This window comes from Stegostoma tigrinum, chromosome 4 (assembly GCF_030684315.1).
Source record: "Stegostoma tigrinum isolate sSteTig4 chromosome 4, sSteTig4.hap1, whole genome shotgun sequence".
NCBI classification, from domain to species: domain Eukaryota; kingdom Metazoa; phylum Chordata; class Chondrichthyes; order Orectolobiformes; family Stegostomatidae; genus Stegostoma; species Stegostoma tigrinum.
The window spans coordinates 131,543,335-131,566,580 of record NC_081357.1 but is presented as its reverse complement, the minus strand read 5'-3'; the positions used below and the strand labels follow the sequence as shown (position 1 = coordinate 131,566,580).

Genomic DNA, 23,246 nt, shown 5'->3' with positions numbered 1-23,246 from the left:
AATATGTGGGAGGAAAGTGATGAGGGGTAATGACATGATAAACAAGTGAGCAAAAATTTGGCAGATGGTAGATGTTGCATAAAAAGTGAAGTTATGTTCTTTTGCAAGAAGAATAGAGGAGGTGAGAATTACTTAAATGGAAAAAGGTTGCAGAGGCTATGGGACAGAGGGAACTGGAGGTCCTTGTGTATAAATCACAAAAAGCCAGTATATAAGTTCAAGTAACAGTGAAGGTAAATGGAATATTAGCCTTTATTTCAAGGCAAATGATATATAAAAATAGCAAAGTCTTGTGGAAACTATGCAAGACACTAATTAGACAGCATAAGATCATAAGGCCATAAGACATTGGAGCAGAAATTAGGCCATTCAGCCAAATGAGTCTGCCCCACCATTCAATCATGGCTGATAAGTTTCTCAAACCCATTCTCCTGCTTTCTGCCCATGACCCTTGGTCCTCTTAACAATCAAGGACCTATCTATCTCAGTCTAAAATGTACTCAATGGCCTGGCCTCCACAGCCTTCAGTGGCAGGAAATTCCATAGATTCACCACTTTCTGGCTAAAGAAGTTTCTCCTTATCTCTGTTCTAAAAGGTCTTCCCTTTACTCTAAGGCTGTGCCCTCGGGTCCTAGTCTCTCCTATCAATGGAAGCATCTTCCAAACATCCACTCTGTCCAGGCCATTCAGTATTCTGTAAGTTTCAATTAGATCCACCCTCATCCTTCTAAACTCCATTGAGTGTAGACCCACAATCTTCAAACTTTCTAGGTATATTGTAAACAGTTGTGGCCCCCTTACCTATGGAGGGTGCTAGCTTTGGAGGCAGTCCAGAAATGGTTCACTGTGTTGATCTCAGGCATGGAGAGGCTGTGTCGATTGGGCCTGTGCTCATTGGGGTTTAAATGAATGAGAAGAGACATATTTTAAAATATAAGAATCTTGGGGAGTATGATGGGTGGATGCTGGGATGTTGTTTCCCCACATTACAACCAATGTCAGAGCAAGAAATTGACAATTTAAGACAGATGAGGAAGGAATTTCAATTCTCAGAGGGTAGTGAATCTGCAGAGGCCTCTCAGGGTTAGGTTGTTGAGCATATTCAAGGCTGAGGCAGATTTTTAATCAGTAACAGAATCCAAGGTTACAAGGAAAAGACCAGAAAGTGGAGCTGAGGAAGTGGCCTTAGGGAAGTGTCAATGAGTCAAATAGAGTACCTCTGCTCCTAATTCTTATGGTGTTGATCTCGTGAAAAACATTAAAAAAGGTGGCGGGGGCGGGGGGGAGATGACATATGGGGATAAGTCACACAGACCAGATGGACTATACCCCAATGTGCTGCAGGAGATAGCTGAGGAGATTGTGGAGACATTGGTGATCATTCAGGGATCACTGGGGTCAGGGAAGGTCCCAGAGTAATGGAAAATGTCTAATATAATGCATCTGTTTAAGAAAGGAGGGAAGCAGAAGAACGGAAATTATAGGCCAGTTAGTCTGACCTGGGCGGTTGGTAAGACTTTAGTGTCCTTTATAAAGGATGTGATTTGATGGATTTGTTATTTTTACATGTCCTGAAATACAGTGAAAAGTATTGTTTTGCATGCTGACCAGACAAATTATACCTTAAATAAGAACATCAATGTAATAGAACAGAATGTAGAATATAGTGTTACAGCTACAGAGAAGGTACAGAGAAAGATCAATTCTAATATGTGAGAGGTCCATTCCTAAGTCAGGAAACAGTGGGGGAGAAGCTATTCTTGAATCTGTTAGTACATGTTTTCAAACTTGTGTATCTTCTGCCCAACAGAAGAGGCTAGAAGAGAATATAACCAAGGCGGCAGGGGTGTTTGAGTATGTTGGCTGCTTTCCCAAGGCAGCAGGGAGTATAGACGGAGTATTATCCTTGACTTCTTGGAAGTAAATGGCATATTCGGGCTGAGTCAGCATGACTTAGTCAAAATAAGGTAATGCCTGACAAATCTGTTAGAATTATTTGAGGAGGTAATGAGCAAGTTAGACAAAGGAGATCCATTGGGTGTGATTTATTTAGATTTCCAGAAGGCCTTTGACAAAGTGCCAAATGGAAGGCTGTGAAATAAGACAAGAGCCAATGGTGTTATGGGCAAGGTACTAGCTTGGACAGAGAGTTGGCTGACTGGAAGAAGGCAGAGAGTGGGGATAAATGGACCTTTTTCAGGATGATAGTCAGTGACTAGTTGAGTTCCGCCGGGGTCAATGTTGGGACCACAACTGTTCACATTGTACATTAACAATCTGGATGGAGGAACTAGCGTATTGTTGATAAGTTTGCAGATGGCATGAAGACAAGTGCAGGGCCAGATAGTGTTGAGAAAGTGGAGAGGTTACAGAATGACTTGGAGTGTGTAGGATAGTCGGCAAAGAAGTGACAGTTGGAATACAATGTGGGAAAGAGTGAGGTTATGCACTTTAGTAGAAAGAATAGAGGCTCAGGCTATTTTTCAAATGGGGAAAGGCTTCAGAAATCAGAAGTATGAAGAGGCTTAGGAGGCTGTGATCGGGATTCTCTTAAGGTTAACATGCAGGTTCAGTGGTGGTTAGGAAGGTAAATGCAATGTTAGCATTCATTTCAGGGGGCTGGAATACAAGAGCAGCAATGTACTGCTGAGGCTGTATAAAGCTCTCATCAGACCACATTTGGAATATAGTGAGCAGTTTTGGGCTTCACATCTGAGGAAGGATGGAGTCTAGAGGAAGTTTACAAGTGTGATTCTGGCATGAAGGGCTTGTCTTATGAGGAGTGATTGAAGACTCTGGGTTTGTACTCAATGGAGTTTAGAAGGATGAGGGGCAATTTGATTGAAACTTACAGAATACTGAGAGGACTGGATAATGTTCACATGAAGAAAAATTTTTTTGCACTAGTAGGAGTGACTAGGACCCCAGGCCACAGCCTTAGAGTGAAGGGATGATCCTTTGGAACTGCATTGAGGAGGAATTTCTTCAACCAGAATTGATTAAATCTGTGGAACTCATTGCTGCAGAGGGCTGTGGAGGGAAAGGCATTAAATGTACTTAAAACAGAGATAGGTAGGTTCTTGATTAGTAAGGGGATCCAGGTATTACAGGGAGAAGGCAGGAGAATGGGTTTGAGAAATGTATCAGCCAAGATTGAATGGTGAAGGAGACTCGATGGGCCACATAGCCTAATTCTGCTCTGATATCTTGTTTGATATCCACCATGCTAAATAGCTGCGATACAAACCTTTACTTTAATCAAGGAGCAGTTACCATGAAATGGATGATTATGACTTCAGGGTTAATATAGATTCATAAAAACAAAGAAGGAATAGGCTATTTGGCCCTTCAAACCTGCTCTACTATTCAATATGATCTTAGCTAATTCTCCACCTCAATGTCATATTCTTGCTTCCTCTCCACACTCCTTTAAAATCCAAATAATTAGCCATCTCTTCCTTGAATATGTTCAATGGATTGACTTCCATAGCCTTCTGTCATAGTGGATTCCACAGGTTACTACCCTTCTGTGTGAAGAAATGTTTCCTCATCTCAGTCCTAAACACTCCATTTCCTGTCCTAAATCATGTCCCCAGGTTCTAGACTTTTCAATCAAGGATAGCATCTGCCTTGCATCTGATCTGTCTAACCCCATTAGAATTTTATATGTTTCAATCAGATTCCCCTCATCCTTCTAAACTCTAGTGAATGCTAGCCTACTTTATCGAATCTCTTCTCATAGGACAATCCTGCCATTCTGAGTATTGGTCTAGTGAACCTCCATGGCAAGATTACCCATTCTTTGATAGGTAGACCAAGACTGTGCTCAATACTCGGGTCTCACCAAGACCTTTATAATTGTAGTAATTCATCCCTACTTCTGAACCCAAATCCTCTTCCATTGAAGGCTGATATACCATTTGCCTTCCTAATCATCTAGTGTACTTTGCAGTTTATTTTCACTGACTGTTGTACAAGAACACTTGGATCCCTTTGTATATCCACTCTTCCAAATGTATTATGATTTAAATAATATTGTTCCCTTCTGGTTTTCTCACCGCGTTAATTTCATGTTTAGCCATGTTGTACTCCTTCTTTCATGCGTTTGCCCACTTTCTCAACTTGCCTAAATCACCTTGAAGCTTCTTGCTCCCTCCTCACAATCCTGCCCAGTTTTGTGCAATCACAAACTTGAAAATGTTGCATTTGATTCACTTTTCCAGATCATTTATAGAGATAATGAATTGCTAGCACCCAAGCACTGACTCTTGTGGTACCCCACCAGTCACTGTCTGCCACTTCAAAATTTACCCACTTATTACCCACTTTCCATTTCCTGTCTGTCAACGAAATCTCAATCCATGACAAAATCCATGCCAATATATTACCCCTTATTCCATGTGTTCTAACTTATCCCATTAACCTCTTATGGGGGACCTTATCAAAAACATTCTGAAAATCCAAATATACCACATCAACTGGTTCCCCCCATCTCTTCAACTTGCTACATTCTCAGAAAATTCCAGTGAATTTGTTAAACATGATTTGCCTTCAACAAAAACCCATGCTGGCTTTATCCAATTCCATCAATGCTTTTTAAATGTTTTGATATCACATCTTTTATAGTAGATTCTGGCATTTTCCCCACTAATAATGTTGGCCTAATGGGTCTGTAGTTCTGTTTTTTTTTCCTCTCTCCCTCTATGTCTAAATAATGGGATTGTATTTGCCATTCTCCATTTTGTAACACCTGATCAGAGTCAATAGAATTTTGGAGGATAGCCACCAATGCATCCCATATTTCCACAGCATTTTCCTTTGACACTCTAGAATGGAGTTTATCAAGTTCTAGTTTTCCCAGTAGTTTTCTTACTAATAATGATTTCCTCAATTCTGCCTTTTCATTGTATCCTTCGTTCGCTAATATTTCTGGGAGGTTTTTTGTATGTCTTGTTTTGTGAAGACAGAATGAGCTTCACACTTTGTTATCTTAGATTCTCCAGCATCTGCAGTTCCCATTATCTCTGATCACAATTTTATCCTCACTGTGAAGCCTCTTCCAGGAATGCCTAACCTGAAGAAGTTACCCTCCTCCCTCCGGACCAACCTCAGGGAATCTCTCTCCCATTACAACTCTGCCTCCCCCTCTCTCCCTATTTATTCCAGAACCCTCTCCCCATCCCCCTCTCTGATGAAGGGTCTAGGCCCGAAACATCAGCTTTTGTGCTCTTAAGATGCTACTTGGCCTGCTGTGTTCATCCAGCTCCACACTTTGTTATCTTGGATTCTCCAGCATCTGCAGTTCCCATTATCTCTGATGAAATTCTTTGTTGGATTTTCTGCCATTTCTTTGTTCCCCCCAATATAATTTTCCCAGCTTTTGACTGTAAGAGATATACATTTGTCTTTGCTAATCCTTTTCCCCACATATGTATAGAAGCTTTTATAGTCTGCTTCTGTGTTCACTGCAATTTTTTCCCTCATGCTCTATTTTACCTCCATTGATCAATTTTTATTAATCCTCTTTTGCTGAATTCTAAAATGCTCCCAATCCTTAGATTTGCTGTTTTTAATGGCAACTTTATGTATCTCCTCTTTTAATCTAATACTGTCCCTAATTTATTTTGTAAACAATGTGAGCCACCTTCCCTCTTTTATTGTTGTGTCAGACAGGAATGAATAGTTATTCTTATATATGCACATGCTCTTTAAGTATGAACTATTGCCTCTCTACCATCAAACACTTCGGTAAGGTTGTCCAAACCATCCTTGCTAATTCATACCTCATATATTATAGTTCCCTTTTTTAAGATTCTGTACGCTAGTTTTGGATTCAATTACTTCAGTGTCCATCTTAATAAAAAATTCTCTCAGATTATGGTCACTCTTCCCCAAGGACCCTGCACAACAAGATTGTTAATTAATCTTTTCTCATTGCACTATACCCAGTCTAGAATCTGAGTTTGGTTACTCCTGCAAAGGACTGATGGAAATCCAACCTTTGAATCATGACAGACCAGATCTATTTGTGAAAATAGATATGAAATAATCACATTGAGACAGAGGAAAACTATGAGAAATATGAGATTGTGTGTATTGTGTACACTTTATAGGAAAGCTGTGAATGTATTAGAGAGGGAATGGAAGCAATTTAGAAGACTAGTTCCAAGAATGAAAACTTCAGTTATGATGATAGATTGAAAAAGTTGGGACTATATTCCTCTGAGAGAAGAAGACAGGATAACAGGTAGAGGCTTTCAAAATCATGATCAGGTTGGGAAAAGATGTTCTCATTCATTAACAGAAAAGAAGTAGGGAGGGAACTGATAAGTGCAGTAGACAGGGAGGTATAGATTTAAAGTGATGTGCAAATAGGACTTGATTTCCTGTTGTGGACAGATGCACCTATAGTAGGTACATTGTTGAGGTAGAGGTCAAGTAGGTTTTCGCCTCTTATTGGTGCACGCATCACCTGCCAGAAGTAGTTTGGCAGCTGTATCCATTATGACTCGACCAACACAGTCAGTAGTGGTGTTGCTGAGCCATTCTTAGTGATGTATGTTGGAATTCACTAGACAAATTATATCTGTGGTACCCTCAGTGATGTTCAACATAGAACTGAGCTGATTGGCTGAGGTGGGAGGGGAATCGGTGCAACATATGGTAATATTCAGGAGCTTTTCTCACAATATTTGACCTGATGTAATGGGATCTGAAGTTAATGCTGAGGACACAGCATGAGAAAGGAAGACCCAGGCCAGGGGCTGTGCCTGAGTTTTGCACCTGTACACTTGTCATTGGCTAACTGTAGATTTTCTAAAATTTAAAGAATTCTGCGTGACTTCCACACCTGTTGTAGGAATAGGGAAGATGGTTTGGCGATTGATAGGCCCAGGAGAGTGAGGTTAACTGCCTCTAGGATTACCGCAGAAGAATGTTCAATTAAAAACATTTTAACAAATTAGATCTGCTACCACGAGAAAATTTCAAAAGACACTCAAAAAGACTTTTCAGCCTGGCATCACAGAGCAGTGACTGCAATCAATTCCTACTATTATAGGTTTGATTTTATATTCTCTTCCTGTAACTATTACTATGCTGAATGACAATATTATGAGCACTACCCCAGCCCAGTATCTCTCTGACAACAATGGCAATGTTTATACTGCTGCATTTATGGCAGGCAGAGTAACCAGATCAGAGCATTTGTTTTGTTTTGACTTCAGAGCGGGAGAATCAAGAGGCTCAGCAGGTGGATGGGCAGGGAGAGAAGCAGTGAGCATGAATCAGAGTGAGAAATGGAAAATGGAAGAGGTGGCAGCAGGGACCTTCATAAACAGGAGAGATGATGAGGGAAATGGTGAATGGAAAGGCTGGAGAGCTATAGCCATGCAAGTGGTGGGAGAAACAGCTAGTGGGTGAAGGAGAGAGGGAACTGGTAAGTGCAGGAGACAAGGAGGTAAGCGACTAATATGAGAGTTGACTAGAAGGAGGGTCGGTGACTGGGAGAGGAAGCAAAATCACAGTTTGTTTTCTTTTTAGAAAGAAAGCTATATGGTAAAACAAGACTGCATTAGCACAATTTGGGAAGGTCTTAATTTACCATCTACGCTGAAGTTGAAAGATGTTATTCAAATGCGTTTTAACAAGATGCCTTCTCAGTGCAATTCCTTTAACTGCCTGTAGGTGAAAGCATCATACAATGTGAATAGTAAATACTGTCTCCTGCAGTATGTCATTTAGAAGAAACACAACTCATCACAAAACTCATCCTGCACTTATACTTCTTCAGTGGATTTAAAAGGTGGTGATCTCATCAAAGTTGAATTTGGTAGTTCAGTTTACCATCCATTTAGTCAGTAATCCCGGGGGGGGGGGGGGAGTGGAAGTTTAATCTGTATTGGAGGCTGGGTGTGGTCAGTTAAAGGAATGGGTAAAACTGCTGGAGTGTTAGGAAGCCAGTAGAAACATGTTGAATGCTGCACTTACCTCCAGCATGTTTGTTAATGTGTGAGCAAATTCCTGCTGGATAGGTGCATCTAGTGCTAATAATACAAACAATTAATTGGGTCCATGTTTAACCCCAAATTCCATTTGTAACTCTCTGAATCTCAAGATGAGAGAACAGGGCTCAGCATTCGCCAGATTGTGAAGTCTACAATACTAAGCTGTGACAGCATCTTTGCTTGACAGAAAGGACATTGCTCATGAGATTTCTTCTGAAAGTATGCTTTCACTACTTTGGAGGTAATTTCCAAAAGGGTGGAGGTCTTTCTCCAACCTTGGAGACTTTTCCCTTTGACTGTTTTCTATCTTCTCAGTGGGCTGGGAGGCACTTTACCTGCTAAATTGTGTTGCTTTGGTGAGGTACAAAAGGGTGGCTCAGTGGCTCAGTGGTTAGCACTGCTGCCTCACAGTACCAGGGACCTGGGTTCAATTCCACCCTCAGGTGACTGTCTGTGTGGAGTTTGCACATTCTTCCCGTGTCTGCATGGGTTTCCTCTGGGTGCTCCAGTTTCCTCCCACAGTCCAAAGATGTGCAGCCTCAGTGGGTTGGTCATGCTAGATTGCCCGTAGTGTTCAAGGGTGTGTAGATTAGGTGGGTTACAGGGGGATGGGTCTGGGTGGGATGTTGAGAGTCGGCGTGGACTTTTTGGGCCAAAAGGCCTGTTTCCACACTGTAGGGATTCTGTGATTAAACATGAGCAGCACTAACAATAATAACCTTCTCAGCCACAGGGCACACAGAGGTGACAGGCTCCAACATGGGCTATACAGACGGAGGATTGAGCCCGACACCATGCCTCAGGAGGGTTAAACTTTCACATTAGTTCACTCCTGATAATTGCCTCCTCCTGTCAAGTGAGCATGCATTGCCGATGACTGACCAAGTCAATTGCATCCAGAACTTCTTTGTCTGTGGCTCCTACTGGAATATGGTAGTGACATCTATAGACTTGCGTGCAGTAGATTGTGTTTCCCAGGTGACACAGCAACCATTTACATCCACGTTGTTTGATGAAATCAGTCCAAATGTGATGGCCTGTAGATGTGCTACCTTTGCTAGATTACCGAAGGTTCAGGGAGTCATTGTCTATCCACATGTGACAATTAGGGTGCCCTCAGATCAGACATTGTATTCATTAACCAAAAGGGATTTTAGTCTATTCACATTCAGCTGGAATGTCACCACTGACAGATTGCAGTATAGTTGTGTACATGATACCCAGGAAACTATCACAATGCATTCATTCCATTCATGCCTATACTTTCCCAGGTATTTGCATCTCCAGAGGCTTTGGATGTTCCTCAAAGAAAATATTACCATCTAGAAAATATGTTTGTCTGACCCCACAACCAAAGATATATTTCTCTCCCCCACCCCTGTCTGCCTTCTGTAGGGACCGCTCTCTCCATGACACCCTTGATCACTCCACACTTTCCACCAACCCCACCATCCCCGGCACCTTTCTCTACAACCGCAGGAAGTGCTACACCTCCCCCCTCACCTCCATCTCTCTGATGAAGGGTCTAGGCCCGAAACATCAGCTTTTGTGCTCCTGAGATGCTGCTTGGTCTGCTGTGTTCATCCAGCTTCACACTTTATTATAAGGGAGGGGAATATGTGTCTGGTGGTGGCATCTCGCTGGAGGTTGTGGAAATGGCGGCTAATGATCCTTTGGAAGCGGTCGCTGGTGGGATTGTAAGTGAGGATAAGGGAGATCCTATTGCTGTTATGGGAGGAGAGAAAGGAGTTGGGGGCTGAAGTGTGGGAATTGGGTCAGACACAGCAGAGGGGCCTGTCAACTAGGGTGCTGGGGGAATCCTTTCTTGTGGTTAAAGGTGGACATTTTGGAGGCCTCCTTGTCGATGTTGGCATCATCAGAACTGAGGGGGGCAACCCTCTGAGCAGCTGGATAGCCTATAGCATCACAGCCATGGCTATAGCTCAGCTCTGGACAGGAAATTCAGAAATTCTGAAGAACATATTAGTCTTCAATCAGAGGGTGGCTCATGTGTAGACTGAACTTCCAGAGGAAGTGATGGATGCAGGTACGAGTTACAGCATTTAAGAGAGATTTGTAAAAGTTTGTGAATATGAAATGTTTGGAGGGATACGAGTAAGCACAGGCAGGTGGGACGCGTTTACTTTGGGATTATGCTCGACATGGACTGGTTTGATTGAAGGATCCATTTCCATGTAGTGAGATTCTGAAATGTTCAATCTGTTTCTCTCTCTATAGACGATGCCAGACCTGCTGAATTCATTCGGTATTTTCTGTGTTTATTTCACCTCCTCTGCTATACGTGGTTGGACTCTGAGGCAAGTTTCTTCCTGCCATTTGCTGGAATCAGAATCTCCCCATGGCCATTAAATTTTGACACTTCTCAAATGTTTTCAATCCCACCTTCATTCAGTCCCTTTAAAGCATGAATCTTCAACAGCCAGGTGTCAGTTGCCATCATGTGCTCCTGCTCTATTTGTCCAGGAAAACCGGATCCAGGATGCAATGGCTCAGTTAAAACTATTCAAAAACCAACTGCTCAAACATCCAGGTTCTTGACAATGCCTGGCTCCCCTAATTTGATTTATTATTGTCACATTTACCTAGGTACAATGAAAAGTTTTGTTTATATGCAGTACAGGCAGATCATACCATACAAAATGCTTTAGGGTAATAGAACAGAGCAGGGAATACAATGTTATGGCTGCAAAGAAGGTGCACAAAGAGTGAGATCAACATTAGATTTGAAATTTGAGAGGTCCATTCAGGAATCTAATAACAATGGGGAAGGAGCTGTTCTTGAATCTATTGGTATGTTTAAGCTTCTGTATCTACTGCCTGATGGAAGAGGTTGGAAGAGATTATAAACAGGGTTGGAGGGATCTTTGATTATGTTAGCTTTCTGAGGCAGCGAGAAATATAGATGGAGTCAATGGGTGGAAGGTTGGCTTGCATAATGAACTGGGCTGTGTTCACAACTCTCTGTAGTTTCTTATGGTCCTGGGCACAGCAGATGTCATACCAAGCCATGACACAACCAGATCTGCTGTGAGTTGGTTGAAATATTATAATTCAGATCATAGAGTCTGTTGCAAAGACTGTAAGATCCAGACAATCCCTCTCATATTAGACCATCCATCAACACTCCATCATTCATTCATTCTTACTTCCCAGTCATGATATTCATAGTGAATAATCTGTCTATCTGTGCACAACAGCAACTGTTGGAAATTGATGTCTGATCTGGAATGAAAACTTAATGTAATAACCACATGAGGGTTACCATGCCTCAGTCAAAGAATTCAAGGAGTCCATGATAGAAACTGGAATGTACCAGGCCATAGTTTCTCCATGTAGCTCACAGGCTAGCAGGAAGCCAAGAGAGCTGTCAAAACAGGAGAGTCGCTAATGTGCAAGAACACAGATTGGGAATTAACATTACTAATTCACAGGTCCACAATATTAAAATTAAACAATGAATCTTCACCAGCAGATCTATTCGTGGAAAGAAGCTCACAAAGAAGGATTCTCTTTTTTTGAGGCACAATCTCAGAAATGAACCTAACATCAGGAAAAGGTCAAAGAGATAGGAAGAAATCACAGAACAAGGCAATAGATGTGGTACAACTTGTGAAATAGGGAAAACATTTAACTTTAACAATGAGCCATAAAGCCTGGTTAAGCAGTTACGGTGCGAACATAAGAGAATCCCACAGAGTTTCATGGCCATATATTCAAATCTGATTCGAATACTATTAAAATGATTGTCAAAAATGCCACAAAATTCAAAATGGTAAGTTGATTTACCAGCAGAAATATATTATAGAAATCTGTTGCTTTAATACCAATCTAACTAAAAACTATGACTATCTGTGTCTTACTTTAAAAAGACCATGGTCTCTCAAAAAAATGAGTGATCACCTGAAAGGCTGTTAACCTCATGTTTATATGTTGTGTTTATATCAATCTGATCAATATTGGTTGATTTAGAAAAGGGAAAATAGATTGAATTTTTGGAATCAAATTTTTTACATTTTCACACCTTTTCAGTTTTCTGCTCAAGTCAATCTTAGCACGAATACCTGTGCATAATGATCTTTCATTATCCTTTCACTTTTTTTGTTTTTATTTCATTGAATACATGTTGAGTATTCGAATAAAATGGACCAAATATTTATTTGCTGAGGAAACATTGCATTCCCCAAATGAAAACACTGTAATTTCCAATCTTCTGCTGACTTCAGCCATGTTCCACATTTATTAGCTGCAAATTGTGAGCAATTACAGGTTAATTATATGCTGTTGATAATTTTATTTAAACTAGAAAATAAAACCTAACATATAATTACTGGCAACAATTAGGTTGGTATCTTTTAATGGTATATATTACCAATGTCTTCACAAATTTTCTCTCAGCTGGACTCTGAGGAGAGGCCCAATTCACTTTTCTCTTTAAATTTCATTCATAGAATGTATGCACTGGTGACTGGAGCAGCATTTATCGCCCATCCCTAATTGCCCTTGAGAATTTGGTGGTGAGCTGCTGTCTTGAACTGCTGCCGTACATGTGCTGTATTTTAAGCCCATAATACCTGGAGAAGGTATATTCAGGATTATGACCAAATGACAGTGAAAGAAAGGTGATATAGATCAAAGGGAGAATGATATGTGATCTGGAATAGAAACATGCAGGTGGTGGAGCATTTTCCCAAGTATCTGCTGCCCTGACCTTTTAGATGTAGTGGTTGCAGATTTGTAAGATGCTGTCCAAAGATCAGGGGCAGCGTGGTGGCTCACGGTGCCAGGGACCTGGGTTCGATTCCACCCTCAGGTGCACTGTTGCAGTGCATTTTGTAGATGGTACATATTGATGTCACTACGTGTTGGTGGTGGAGAGGGTGAATGTTGAAGGTGTCAGATAGGGCTGCTTTCCCCTTGATAATGTTGAGCTTGACTGTTGGAATTGCACTCATGCAGGCAAATGGAGAATATTCCATCACACTCCTGATATTCTCCTGGTATAATGGAGAAGTTGTCAATCACTTGCAATATGCGGTGTAGTGTCCAGCATCAAAAATAGTAATGGAAAAATTTATTTTGTCAGATCTCTGAACTTTAGAGATCATACAGACAAAAGTAAATATTTCTGCTGTCTTGATTGTTATTGCAATGTACTGTAAGCACAAAGAGATTAGGCAATATGAGCCTATGTTAATAATTCAAAACAAGCAGAGTAATTAAACATAGAAAAAGGAGAATATATAAAAGAGAACATAATATGTCAAGTAAAATAAATTATGCTGTATCCATTTGATGTATTTAACACCATTATTCATCTGCTAAATATGACAGTTCAAATTTTCTGCCTTACAATGAAGAAAGCAATTAACATTTCTAAATAAATGCTTGTTGAATTTAATAGTTATTAACTGGAAATGCACACATGAATTCAGGATGTGTTTCACAAGGTATAAAAGTCCAAAATTTCCACGGTTGTATGGTGAATTGAGTAATTCCTTGTCACAATTGGTCATGAGTGTTCATTCTTCTTTCATTTTCTGACACATTAGTTTTATTTTATCTGAAATCTTTGGATTATTACTGCTTACCAGGAATATATTCACAGACACAACACACTTTGATAATGACTCTTATTGCTACACGGTGCTACTTTTGTACCCGGTTTGTGCAAAAAGACAGATTGTAGTTTAGGGGATTCCATCATCAGGGGGATAGACAGTATCCTTTGTGAGCAGGAGAGAGAATCCCGCATGGTGTGTTGCCTGCCCGGTGCCAGGGTGCGAGACATCCCTGACCGGCTTGAGAGGATACTAGAGAATGAGGTGGAGGATTCAGTTGTTGTGCTCCACGTAGGTACCAACAACACAGGCAGGGCTAGGAAAAAAGACCTGTTTCGGGATTATGAAAAGCTAGGAACAAAACTTAAGAAGTCTTCAAGGGTCATAATCTCTGGACTGCTGCCCGAGCCACATGCAAATTGGCATAGGGAGGCATGGATCAGGGAAGTAAACACTTGGCTATAAGAATGGTATGGGAAAGAGGGTTTCATTTTCATGGGGCACTGGCATCAGTTCTGGGACAGGAGGGATTTATACCACTGGGATGGACTCCACCTGAACAGGGCCGGGTACAGTATTCTGCCGAAAAGGGTAAATAGGGTGGTTAACAGGACTTTAAACTAGTAAGTAGGGGGGAAGGGAGAAGTGAGTGTAGAGGGCGAATAACAATTAATGTAAGGCAAAGCAGCAGGTTAGCAGGGGACAAGGAAGCTTCAACTCCATTGAAAATCAGAAATAAAGTTAAAGGAAAGGAGAACTCAAGAGTTGTTAGTAATGGAGGTAATAGGACCCAAAAAGAAGGTGCAAAAACTGGCGTCAGGGCATATTATCTGAATGCTCGGAGCATGCGAAATAAGGTGGATGAGTTGACGGTGCAAATCATGGCAAATGGGTATGATTTAGTGACCATTACAGAGACATGGTTATAGGATGGTCATGACTGGGAGTTAAATATCTAGGGGTATCAAACTGTTCGGAAGGATGGACAGGAAGGTAGGGGAGGTGGTGTTGCTCTGATTTTTAAGGATGTTATCAGGGCAGGAGTGAGAGATGATACAGGTTCTACTGGACAAAACATTGAATCCATTTGGGTGGAAATTAGGAATAGCAAGGAGAAGAAGTCATTGATAGGTGTGGTCTATAGGCCAACAAATAATGATATTGTGGTGGGGCAGGCAATAAACATAGAAATAGCTAATGCATGTAAAGATGGTGCAGCAATTATCATGGGGGATTTTAATCTACATATCGATTGGTCAAATCAGGTTGGTCATGGCAGCTTTGAGAAGGGGTTCATAGAATGCGTCCACGATAATTTCCTTGAACAACATGTAATGGAACCTACGAGGGAGCAAGCTAACCTAGATCTAGTCCTATGTAATGAGAAAAGAATAATTAATGATCTCACAGTTAGGGATCCCCTCGGAAGGAGCAATCACAGTATGGACGAATTTAAAATACAGTTGGAGCATGAGAAGGTTAAATCCAGTAGCTGTGTCCTGTGCTTAAACAAAGGAGACTTTGAAGGAATGAGATAGGAGTTAGCTAAGCTAGAATGGGAGCAAAAACTTTATGGTGGGTCAATTGAGGAAGAGTGGAGGACTTTCAAAACGATTTTTCACAGTGCTCAGCGGAAGTATATTCCAGTGATAAGGAAGAACTGTAGGAAAAGAGAGAGCCAGCCATGGCTGTCTAAGGAAATAAAGGAAAGTAGCAGATTGAAAAAAAAACGCATACAAAAAAAGCAAAGAGCAGTGGGAAACTAGTAGACTGGGAAATCTTTTAAGGCCAACAGAAAGCCACAAAAAAAGTTATAAAAAAAAAGTAAGATAGATTATGAGAGTAAACTAGCTCAGAATATAAAAACAGGCAGCAAAAGTTTCTATAAATATGTAAATTATAAGAGAGTGGCAAAGGTAAACATTGGTGTTTAGAGGATGGGGAGGCCAATTTAATAACTAGGAATAGGGAAATAGCTGAGACACTAAACAGTCATTTTATGTCGGTCTCCACAGTGAAAGACACAAATAACCTGCCCAAAACTAATGGCAAGAAGGTTAATAGCAGAGTAGGTCATGTTTACCTAATTTGGTGGAATTCTTTGAGGACATTACTTGCATGGTGCACAATGGGGAACCTGTGGATGTGGTGTTTCTGGATTCCCAGAAGGCATTTGACAAGGTGCCAGACCAAAGGCTGCTACATAAGATAAAGTTGCACGGTATTACAGGTAATGTATTGGCATGGATAGAGGATTGGTTGACTAGTAGAAAGCAAAGAGCGGGGTAAATGGGTATTTTTCTGGTTGGCGGTCAGTGGCTAGTGGTGTGCCTCTGATCAGTGTTGGGGACCTCAATTGTTTACAACTTACATAGATGATTTGGAGTTGGGGACTAAGTGTGGTGTGTCAAAATTTGCAGATGACGCTAAGGTGAGCAGTAGAACAAAGTGTGCAGAAGACACGGAAAGTCTGTAGGGGGATATAGATAGTCTGTGAGTGGGCAAAGGTCTGGCAGATGGAGTACAATGTTGATCAGTGTGAGGTCATCCATTTTGGTAGGAATATCAGGAAAATGGACTATGTTTTAAATGGTGAAAAATTGCAGCACGCTGCTGTGCAGAGAGACTTGGGTATCCTTGTGCATGAATCACTGAAGGTGAGATTGCAGGTGATTTTAAAAGGCAAACGGAATTTTGTCTGCCATTACTCAAGGGATGCAGTTTAAAAACAGGGAGGCTATGCTGCAGCTGTATAGGGTCCTGGTGAGGCCACACCTGCAGTACTGTGTGCAGACTTGGTCTCCTTACTTGAGAAGAGATATACTAGCACGGGTCGGGGTGCAGAGGAGATTCACTCGGTTGAATCCAGAGTTGAGAGGGTTGGATTATGAGGAGAGACTAAATAGACTAGGATTATACTCATTGAAATTCAGAAGAATGAGGGGAGATCTTATAGAAACATGTAAGATTATGAAGGGAACAGATAAGGTGGGGGCAGGGAGGTTGTTTCTGCTAGCAGGTGAAACTAGGACTGGAGGGCATCACCTCAAAATAAAGGAAAGCAGATGTAGGACTGAGATCACGAGGAACTTCTTCACTCAAAGGGTTGTGAATCTGTGGAATTCCCTGCCCAGTGAAGCAGTTGAAGCTGAATGTTTTTAAGGCAAGGCTAGATAAATTTTTGAACAGTAAAGGAATTAATGGTCATCGTGAGTGGGCAGGTAAGTGGAGCTGAGTCTCAAAAATATCAGCCATGATCTTATTAAATGATGAGGCAGGCTCGAGGGGCCAGATGGCCTACTCCTGCTCCTAGTTCTTATGTTTTTATGTTTCTTTTAACAGCTTAGAGCTGCACTCTTCAAGTTTCCTGCTTATTTGTTGTCCTCGTAAATGGTGCTAAGTTCACACCTGAAGAAGACCTAATAGCACCACACCCCTTCAACCCCATCACTTCAGAAAAGTGAGAATAAGGAGTTGCTGAGTTGAAGATGGCAGCCAAATAAAATTTGCTGCAACACCTTGGGCACTACTCCAAGGGCTACAATCATCTTTCATTCTTAGAAAACCTCCTTCACTGAAGTGTGTATCTCTTAGTAAAGAATGGATAGAATTTACCTTCCAATTAATTAGTGAATTTCCCTCCTGTGTCATTGTTCTTGCTGGCTTTTGCCCTATGCATCAGTCACAGCCAAAATCCCACAAATATGCCTGGATTGTTATGGAGATTTAAATTGACTGAAATGCAATATTCAAATATGTTTCACTTAATGCTTCTTTGAATCTTAATTATGATATATAGTATAGACACATAGAGTTAAGGGTTATATTATAGCCTTGAATTACAAGCCAGCCTTAGTTCTCTTTCTGCACAAGGACAATAAAAGGAATTGAACTTCACTGTCTCCTTTGGTTCTATCAAGTGAGATAATGTAAATGTGTAAGTTTGCCAAAAGTCCTGAGCCAGGATCATTGATCCTAATTTCCCAGCTCTTGCATCCCCCACATTCAGCACTATTTGTGTCAGAGACAAAAACACTCCATGTTCAAATTCAGCAAATTCTCGGGTTGGGCTGAAAAGTAGCAGTGACATCTGTGCTAGACAATGCCAGGCAATGACTGTCTTCAATAAGAGATAATCTAACCACTGCTCCTTGACATTTAATGGTTTACCACTATTGAATAACACCCCTTGCCCCACTAGTAGAAAGGGATGAATTATTGTCATTGGCCAGATGATAAATAATGACACGTATGCTGCTAGTGGTGTTGAGTTGAGGTATACATATTGCACTTTTACAACCAATGCAGTTATTAACAATAAAGCATTTCAGAATGTTATGAAAGGACTTTCACTGTGGCCAAACTGGAGATGCTTTATAAAGTACTGACAGGTAATAGTGGTACAGATATAAAAATCAAGTCCTTCACATCTGATGAGTCATTGATCTGCTTGCTGGGGTCGATATGAAAGATTTAGAAGAGCAGAGAATGTTCATAGTGTGCTGCTGAATATTTGTCCCTGATCCTACATCACCACATACAAAAAAAATATGGTTGTGGTGATTTATTTGGGGCATTTGGAGCCTACCTGGATGTAAACTGGCAGTTACATTTTCCGACCTAACAGCTGTGACTGCACTCCAATAGGCAATACTAACGTGGCACAGAGCTGCTAGTTGTCTCCATCATGAACAAACGGATCAACATTTCCATCCATATCTTTATAAATTGAGAATTTTGTTTGTCATTGTCAATGGGGTTTTTGAAAGTCTAATTTCTGGAATATTCCGAGTTCCTGACTGTAATTTATAGCATCAACCAACCCATGGCCTGCCATTAGATTGGCGCAGTAGCACTGTGGAAAGGGGAGACAAGTCATTCGCATTTGTTTTCCAAATCTCCACACTACAGCAATAACTCCATTTCCCGACAGACTGTGCATGTCTAGGGCGGACCCAGCCTGAGGATACTGAGCACGTTTGGGGCGTCCTCCTGTGGCGTTGTCTGTACCTGCACCGTCTCAGTCAGGCTGTGCTCCAGCCCCAGAGCCTGAGATCACACAACCTGCAGCATCCCAATGACAAAGGCGTTGTCAGCTGCAAATGGGAGAAGCTCGCAGCCAGCTAGCCTCCGCTGTGTCTCCACCCTGTCCGGCTAAAGGACAGCTCGGTCTGGGACTGTAAGCTGCAGGCTGCAGCCCTGAATGTGATGATGCGGAGCGGGTGCATTGTTTTATTGCAGAGACAATACAGCCAGTGAAAGGTGCCAGGCTGAGGGAGACTGCATTCCGAGCAAAGCCAGAAAACAAGACAAAATGTCCAAGGCGAAGGTTTGTGAGTCGGTGAAGGTGGTAGTTAGGTGCCGCCCAATGAATGGGAAAGAAGAAGCGGCTGGTTGTGAACGGATCGTGGAGATGGATGTGAACCTGGGGCAGGTGTCTATCCGAAACCCCAAAGGCAGTCCCACGGAGCTGCCCAAGAGCTTCAGGTTTGATGCGGTCTATGAGAGCAGCAGCCGGCAGAGTGAGCTCTATGATGAGACGGTCCGCCCTCTGGTAGACTCAGTGCTGCAGGGTTTCAATGGCACCGTGTTCGCATATGGGCAGACAGGCACAGGGAAAACCTACACCATGCAGGGAGTGTGGGCCGAGCCGGAGAAAAGGGGCATCATTCCCAACTCATTCGAACACATCTTCACCCATATCTCGCGATCCCAGGACCAACAGTACCTGGTGAGGGCTTCCTACCTAGAGATCTACCAGGAGGAGATCCGGGATCTCCTCAACAAGGATGAGAACAAAAAGCTGGAGCTGAAGGAAAAACCAGAAACTGGGGTTTACATTAAAGGTAACGGAGAAAGCGGTTACTTTCAAATTGTAAACAAATAACAGTTTTATTTAAAGAATTAAAAACCCGGAGCGTGATTAAATGTGTGACGATTTGAAAGGGAGATTATCTCCCAGGCTGTGATGGAGGCCAGGAATTCTGTTTGTTTTCTTCACGAGGACTGGGAGGGAGGGCGTGTAGAGAGGAGGGGTCGGTATCATAAAACAATTGACATTTTGTGGAGAAATTGAAAATCAAATCAAAAATTCTACTCCTTAAATATAAATAATCTTTTTTTTCGCTTCAGGACAATCCTTAAGCTCTGAGACAACTTTTTTCAGCTGCAGTTTTGCAGGTTTTTGCATTATCATTAGTGGGTACGTAACTCATTCGGACAGAAATGGTAATAAAAGGGAAGAAAATGAGTCAAACATCTGGTCAGTCAGAAGACCTGTAAATAATTATATTCAGATGATATCCAGGTCCCAGCACTGGAATAATGAGTCAAACACTAGAATATACTTTGAGCTCAGCCTGCTACCTCAGACATGAATCAGCTGAAAAATACAATTTGAATAAGTTGGTGTTCACCACTGTCATTTCCTACCAGCTAGACTCTTCAATATTGCTCTTTGATGCCTTCAACAAAATGCAAATGTCATTATGAATCGGCATTGGCTCATTATCTTCAACAAAACATTCCAGTAATTGGTAGCACTGTCAAATAGTTTGAGGAATGGCTCAGCTGACTGCCAGAGGTCATTGTGCACATCGGTTCAAATGACACAGGTAGACAGAGGGATGGGATCCTGCAAAATAAGTATAGGGAGTTTGGTAAGAAGTTAAAAAGCAGGACCTCAACGGTAGTCATCTCCAGATTACTCCCAGTGCAATGTGCAAGTGAGGATAGAAATAGGAAGGTAGGCCAGATGAATGCATGGCTGAGGAGCTGGCTTCGGAGGCAGCATTTTCGGTTCTTGGATCATTGGCAATTCTTTTGTGGGAGAGGTGCCCTGTACCTCAGGGATGGGTTGCACTTGAACCAGAGGGGTCCAATTTCTTCGTTGGGAGATTTGGTAGTGTTGAAACTATTTTGGTGGGGGTTGAAGGGGATGAGAATCTGAATAAGAAAGGGTCCATTGAGAATTTGGGGAGAATACATTAGCCATCGAGAGCAAGTTTACTATTCAGGATAGCTAGGGGTACAGTAAAGGGAGGGAAAAGACTTCCAGTTTAAAATGTATTTATTTCAATGCATGAAGCCTCATTGGTAAGGCAGATGAGCTCAGAGCATGCATTGGCTCTGGGGACTAAGATATTATGGCCATAATAGAAACATGGTCAGTGTTCCAGGATACAGAAGCTACAGGCGTGAAAGAAGTACAAATAAGTGAGGTGGGGGTAGTTGCCCTTTTGATAAGGGAGGACATACCAACAGAGCTTAAAGGAGATATTCTTAAGGGGTCATCAAATTAGGCCATATTGTTAGAACTTAGAAACAAGAAGGGATGGTCACTCTGTTGGGACTGTATTATAGACCCCCAAATAGCCAGTGGCTACTCGAGGAGCAGGTATGTAGAGAGATTCCAGGTACCTGTAGGAATGATAGAGTCACACTGGTTGGAGATTTTAATTTCCCCTGTATTGACAGGGCCACCCAGTGTGTAAAAGGTCCAAACAGGGTGGAATTTGTCAAATGTGTCCAAGGAAGTTTCCTAAATTATTGTGTAGAGGGCCCTATTCAGGAGGGTGCATCACTGGGCCTCTTCTTAGGAAACAAGGTCAGGAAAGTGACTGAAATGTCACTCCAAGAGCACTATGGGTCCAGTGGCCATAACTCTCTTAGCTTTAGCATAGTTATGGAGAATGATAGGACAGGTCCCCAGGTTAAGGTGCTGAACTGGAGCAGGGCCAACTTTAGGCCCATTAGGCAGGATCTAGAAGAGGTCGACTGGGTGAGTCTTTTTGCTGGAAAAGGAATGACCTGGCAAATGGAAGCCTTTTAAAACTGTAATATCAAGAGTCCAGGGACAGAATGCCCCTTTGAGGGTGAAGGGAAAACTGGAAGATTTAGGGATCCCTGGCTAACAAGGGATGTCGAGGCTTTTGTCAGGAAAGTGAAGAAGGCTTACATTGAGTTTAAGCTATGGGGTTCATGAATCCCTAGATGACTATAAAAAGTGTAGGAGCACACTTAAGAGGGAAATCAGAAGAGCAAAAAGAGCGTATGAAATGGATCTGGCAGATAAGGTTAAAGATAATACCAAGAGGTTAAGAATAAGAGGGTGGCTAGGGAGAGAATATGTCCTGTTAAAGATCAGATGGCTGACTATGTGTGGAGCCACAGGAGATGGGGGAGATTTTTAATGACTATTTCTCCTTAGTGTTTACAGAGGAGAGAATCATGGATGCTAAGGAAAGAAGGGAAATAAGAGAGGAGGAGTTTGCAGCCTTAGATTGCATTAAGGTGGATAAATCCCCTGGGCCTGATCAAGTCCATCTTCGGACATTGTTGGAGGCTAGGGAAGAAATTGCAGAGGCCCTTAGAGATTTTTGCTTCATCTTTAGTCACTGGTGAAGTTCTGGAAGACTGGAAGGTGGCTAACATTGTTCCATGTTTAAGAATGGTAGCAAAGACAATCCAGGGAACTACAGGCCAATGAGCCTGACATCAGTGGTAGGTACATTACTGGAGAGGATACTGAGAGACAGGATCAACCAATATTTGGATAGTCAAGGCCTGATTAGGGATAGTCAGCATGGATTTTTGTACGGAAAGTCATGTCTGAGAAATCTTTTAGAGGTTAATGAAGAGGTAACCAAGAGTATAGATGAGGGTAGGGCAGTGGATGTTGTCTATATAGACTTTAGTAAGGCCTTTGACAAGGTTCCACACGGCAGGCTAGTCATGCAGGTTAGGTCACATGGGATCCAAGGAGAACCAGCTAATTGGATTCAAAATTGGCTCAATGGTAGGAAGCAGAAGGTGACGGTTGAAGGTTGTTTCACAGTCTGGAGGCCCGTGACTAGTGGTGTGCCTCAAGGGGGTCAGTACTGGGACCTTTGTTATTGGTTATTTACATAAATGATCTGGATTTGCGGTAGGAGGCATTATTAGTAAGTTTGTGGATGAAAGCTCCTAATTTTTTATCATTGATTAGTGAGGAAAGTTATCAAAAATTAGAGGGATCTTGATCAGATGGGGAGTGGGCTGAGGATTGGCAAATGCAGTTCAATACAGATAAGTGTGAGATGTTGCACTTTGGAAAGCCAAACCAAGGTAGGATTTATACAGTGAATGGAAAGGTCCTGAGGAGTGTTATGGAGCCTAGGATTACAAATACACAGTTTGATGAAAACGGCATCACAGGTAGACAGAGTAGTGAATACAGCGTTTAGCATTCTGGCCGTCATCGGTCAAGGAATTGAGTATAGGAGTTGGGACATGATATTACAGCTGTATAAGTCATTGCTGAAGCCGTACTTTGTGAATTGTGTACAGTTTGGTCACCCCGTCATAAGAAAGACAAAGTTAAACTGGAAAGTGTACAAAGAAGATTTCTGAGTTATAGGGAGAGGTTGGCCAAGATAAGACTGTATTCTTTTGAATGTAGCAGATGAAGGGTGACCTTATTGAGGTGTATAAAATCATTAAGGGTGTAGGTAGGATCAATGCATATAATCTTTTTCCCAGGGATGGGGAATTGAAAACTAGACGGTATAAGTTTACCGTGAGAGGGGAAGAATTTATGAAGGATTTAAGGGGCAACCTTTTCACACAGAGAGGGGTGTGTATATGGAATGGGCTGCTGGAGAAGGTGTTTGAGGCAGGTACA

The 23,246-nt window shown here is 41.8% G+C and overlaps 1 protein-coding gene across 2 annotated transcripts in view; it reads left to right on the top strand.

The window, feature by feature from the left end:
* Window positions 1-18,596: 18,596 nt before the first annotated feature.
* The window catches only part of LOC125452933 (kinesin-like protein KIF3C), a 216,121-nt gene continuing 211,471 nt past the window's right edge, over window positions 18,597-23,246 (top strand). Inside the window, exon 1 of one of the 2 annotated variants that reach the window (XM_048531919.2) lies at window positions 18,597-19,431. In XM_048531919.2, coding sequence (XP_048387876.1) covers window positions 18,900-19,431 — 532 coding nt within the window. In that variant the 5' untranslated portion in view covers window positions 18,597-18,899. The remainder of the gene's footprint in view (window positions 19,432-23,246) is intronic. The other variant, XM_048531920.2, reaches the window with a different exon arrangement.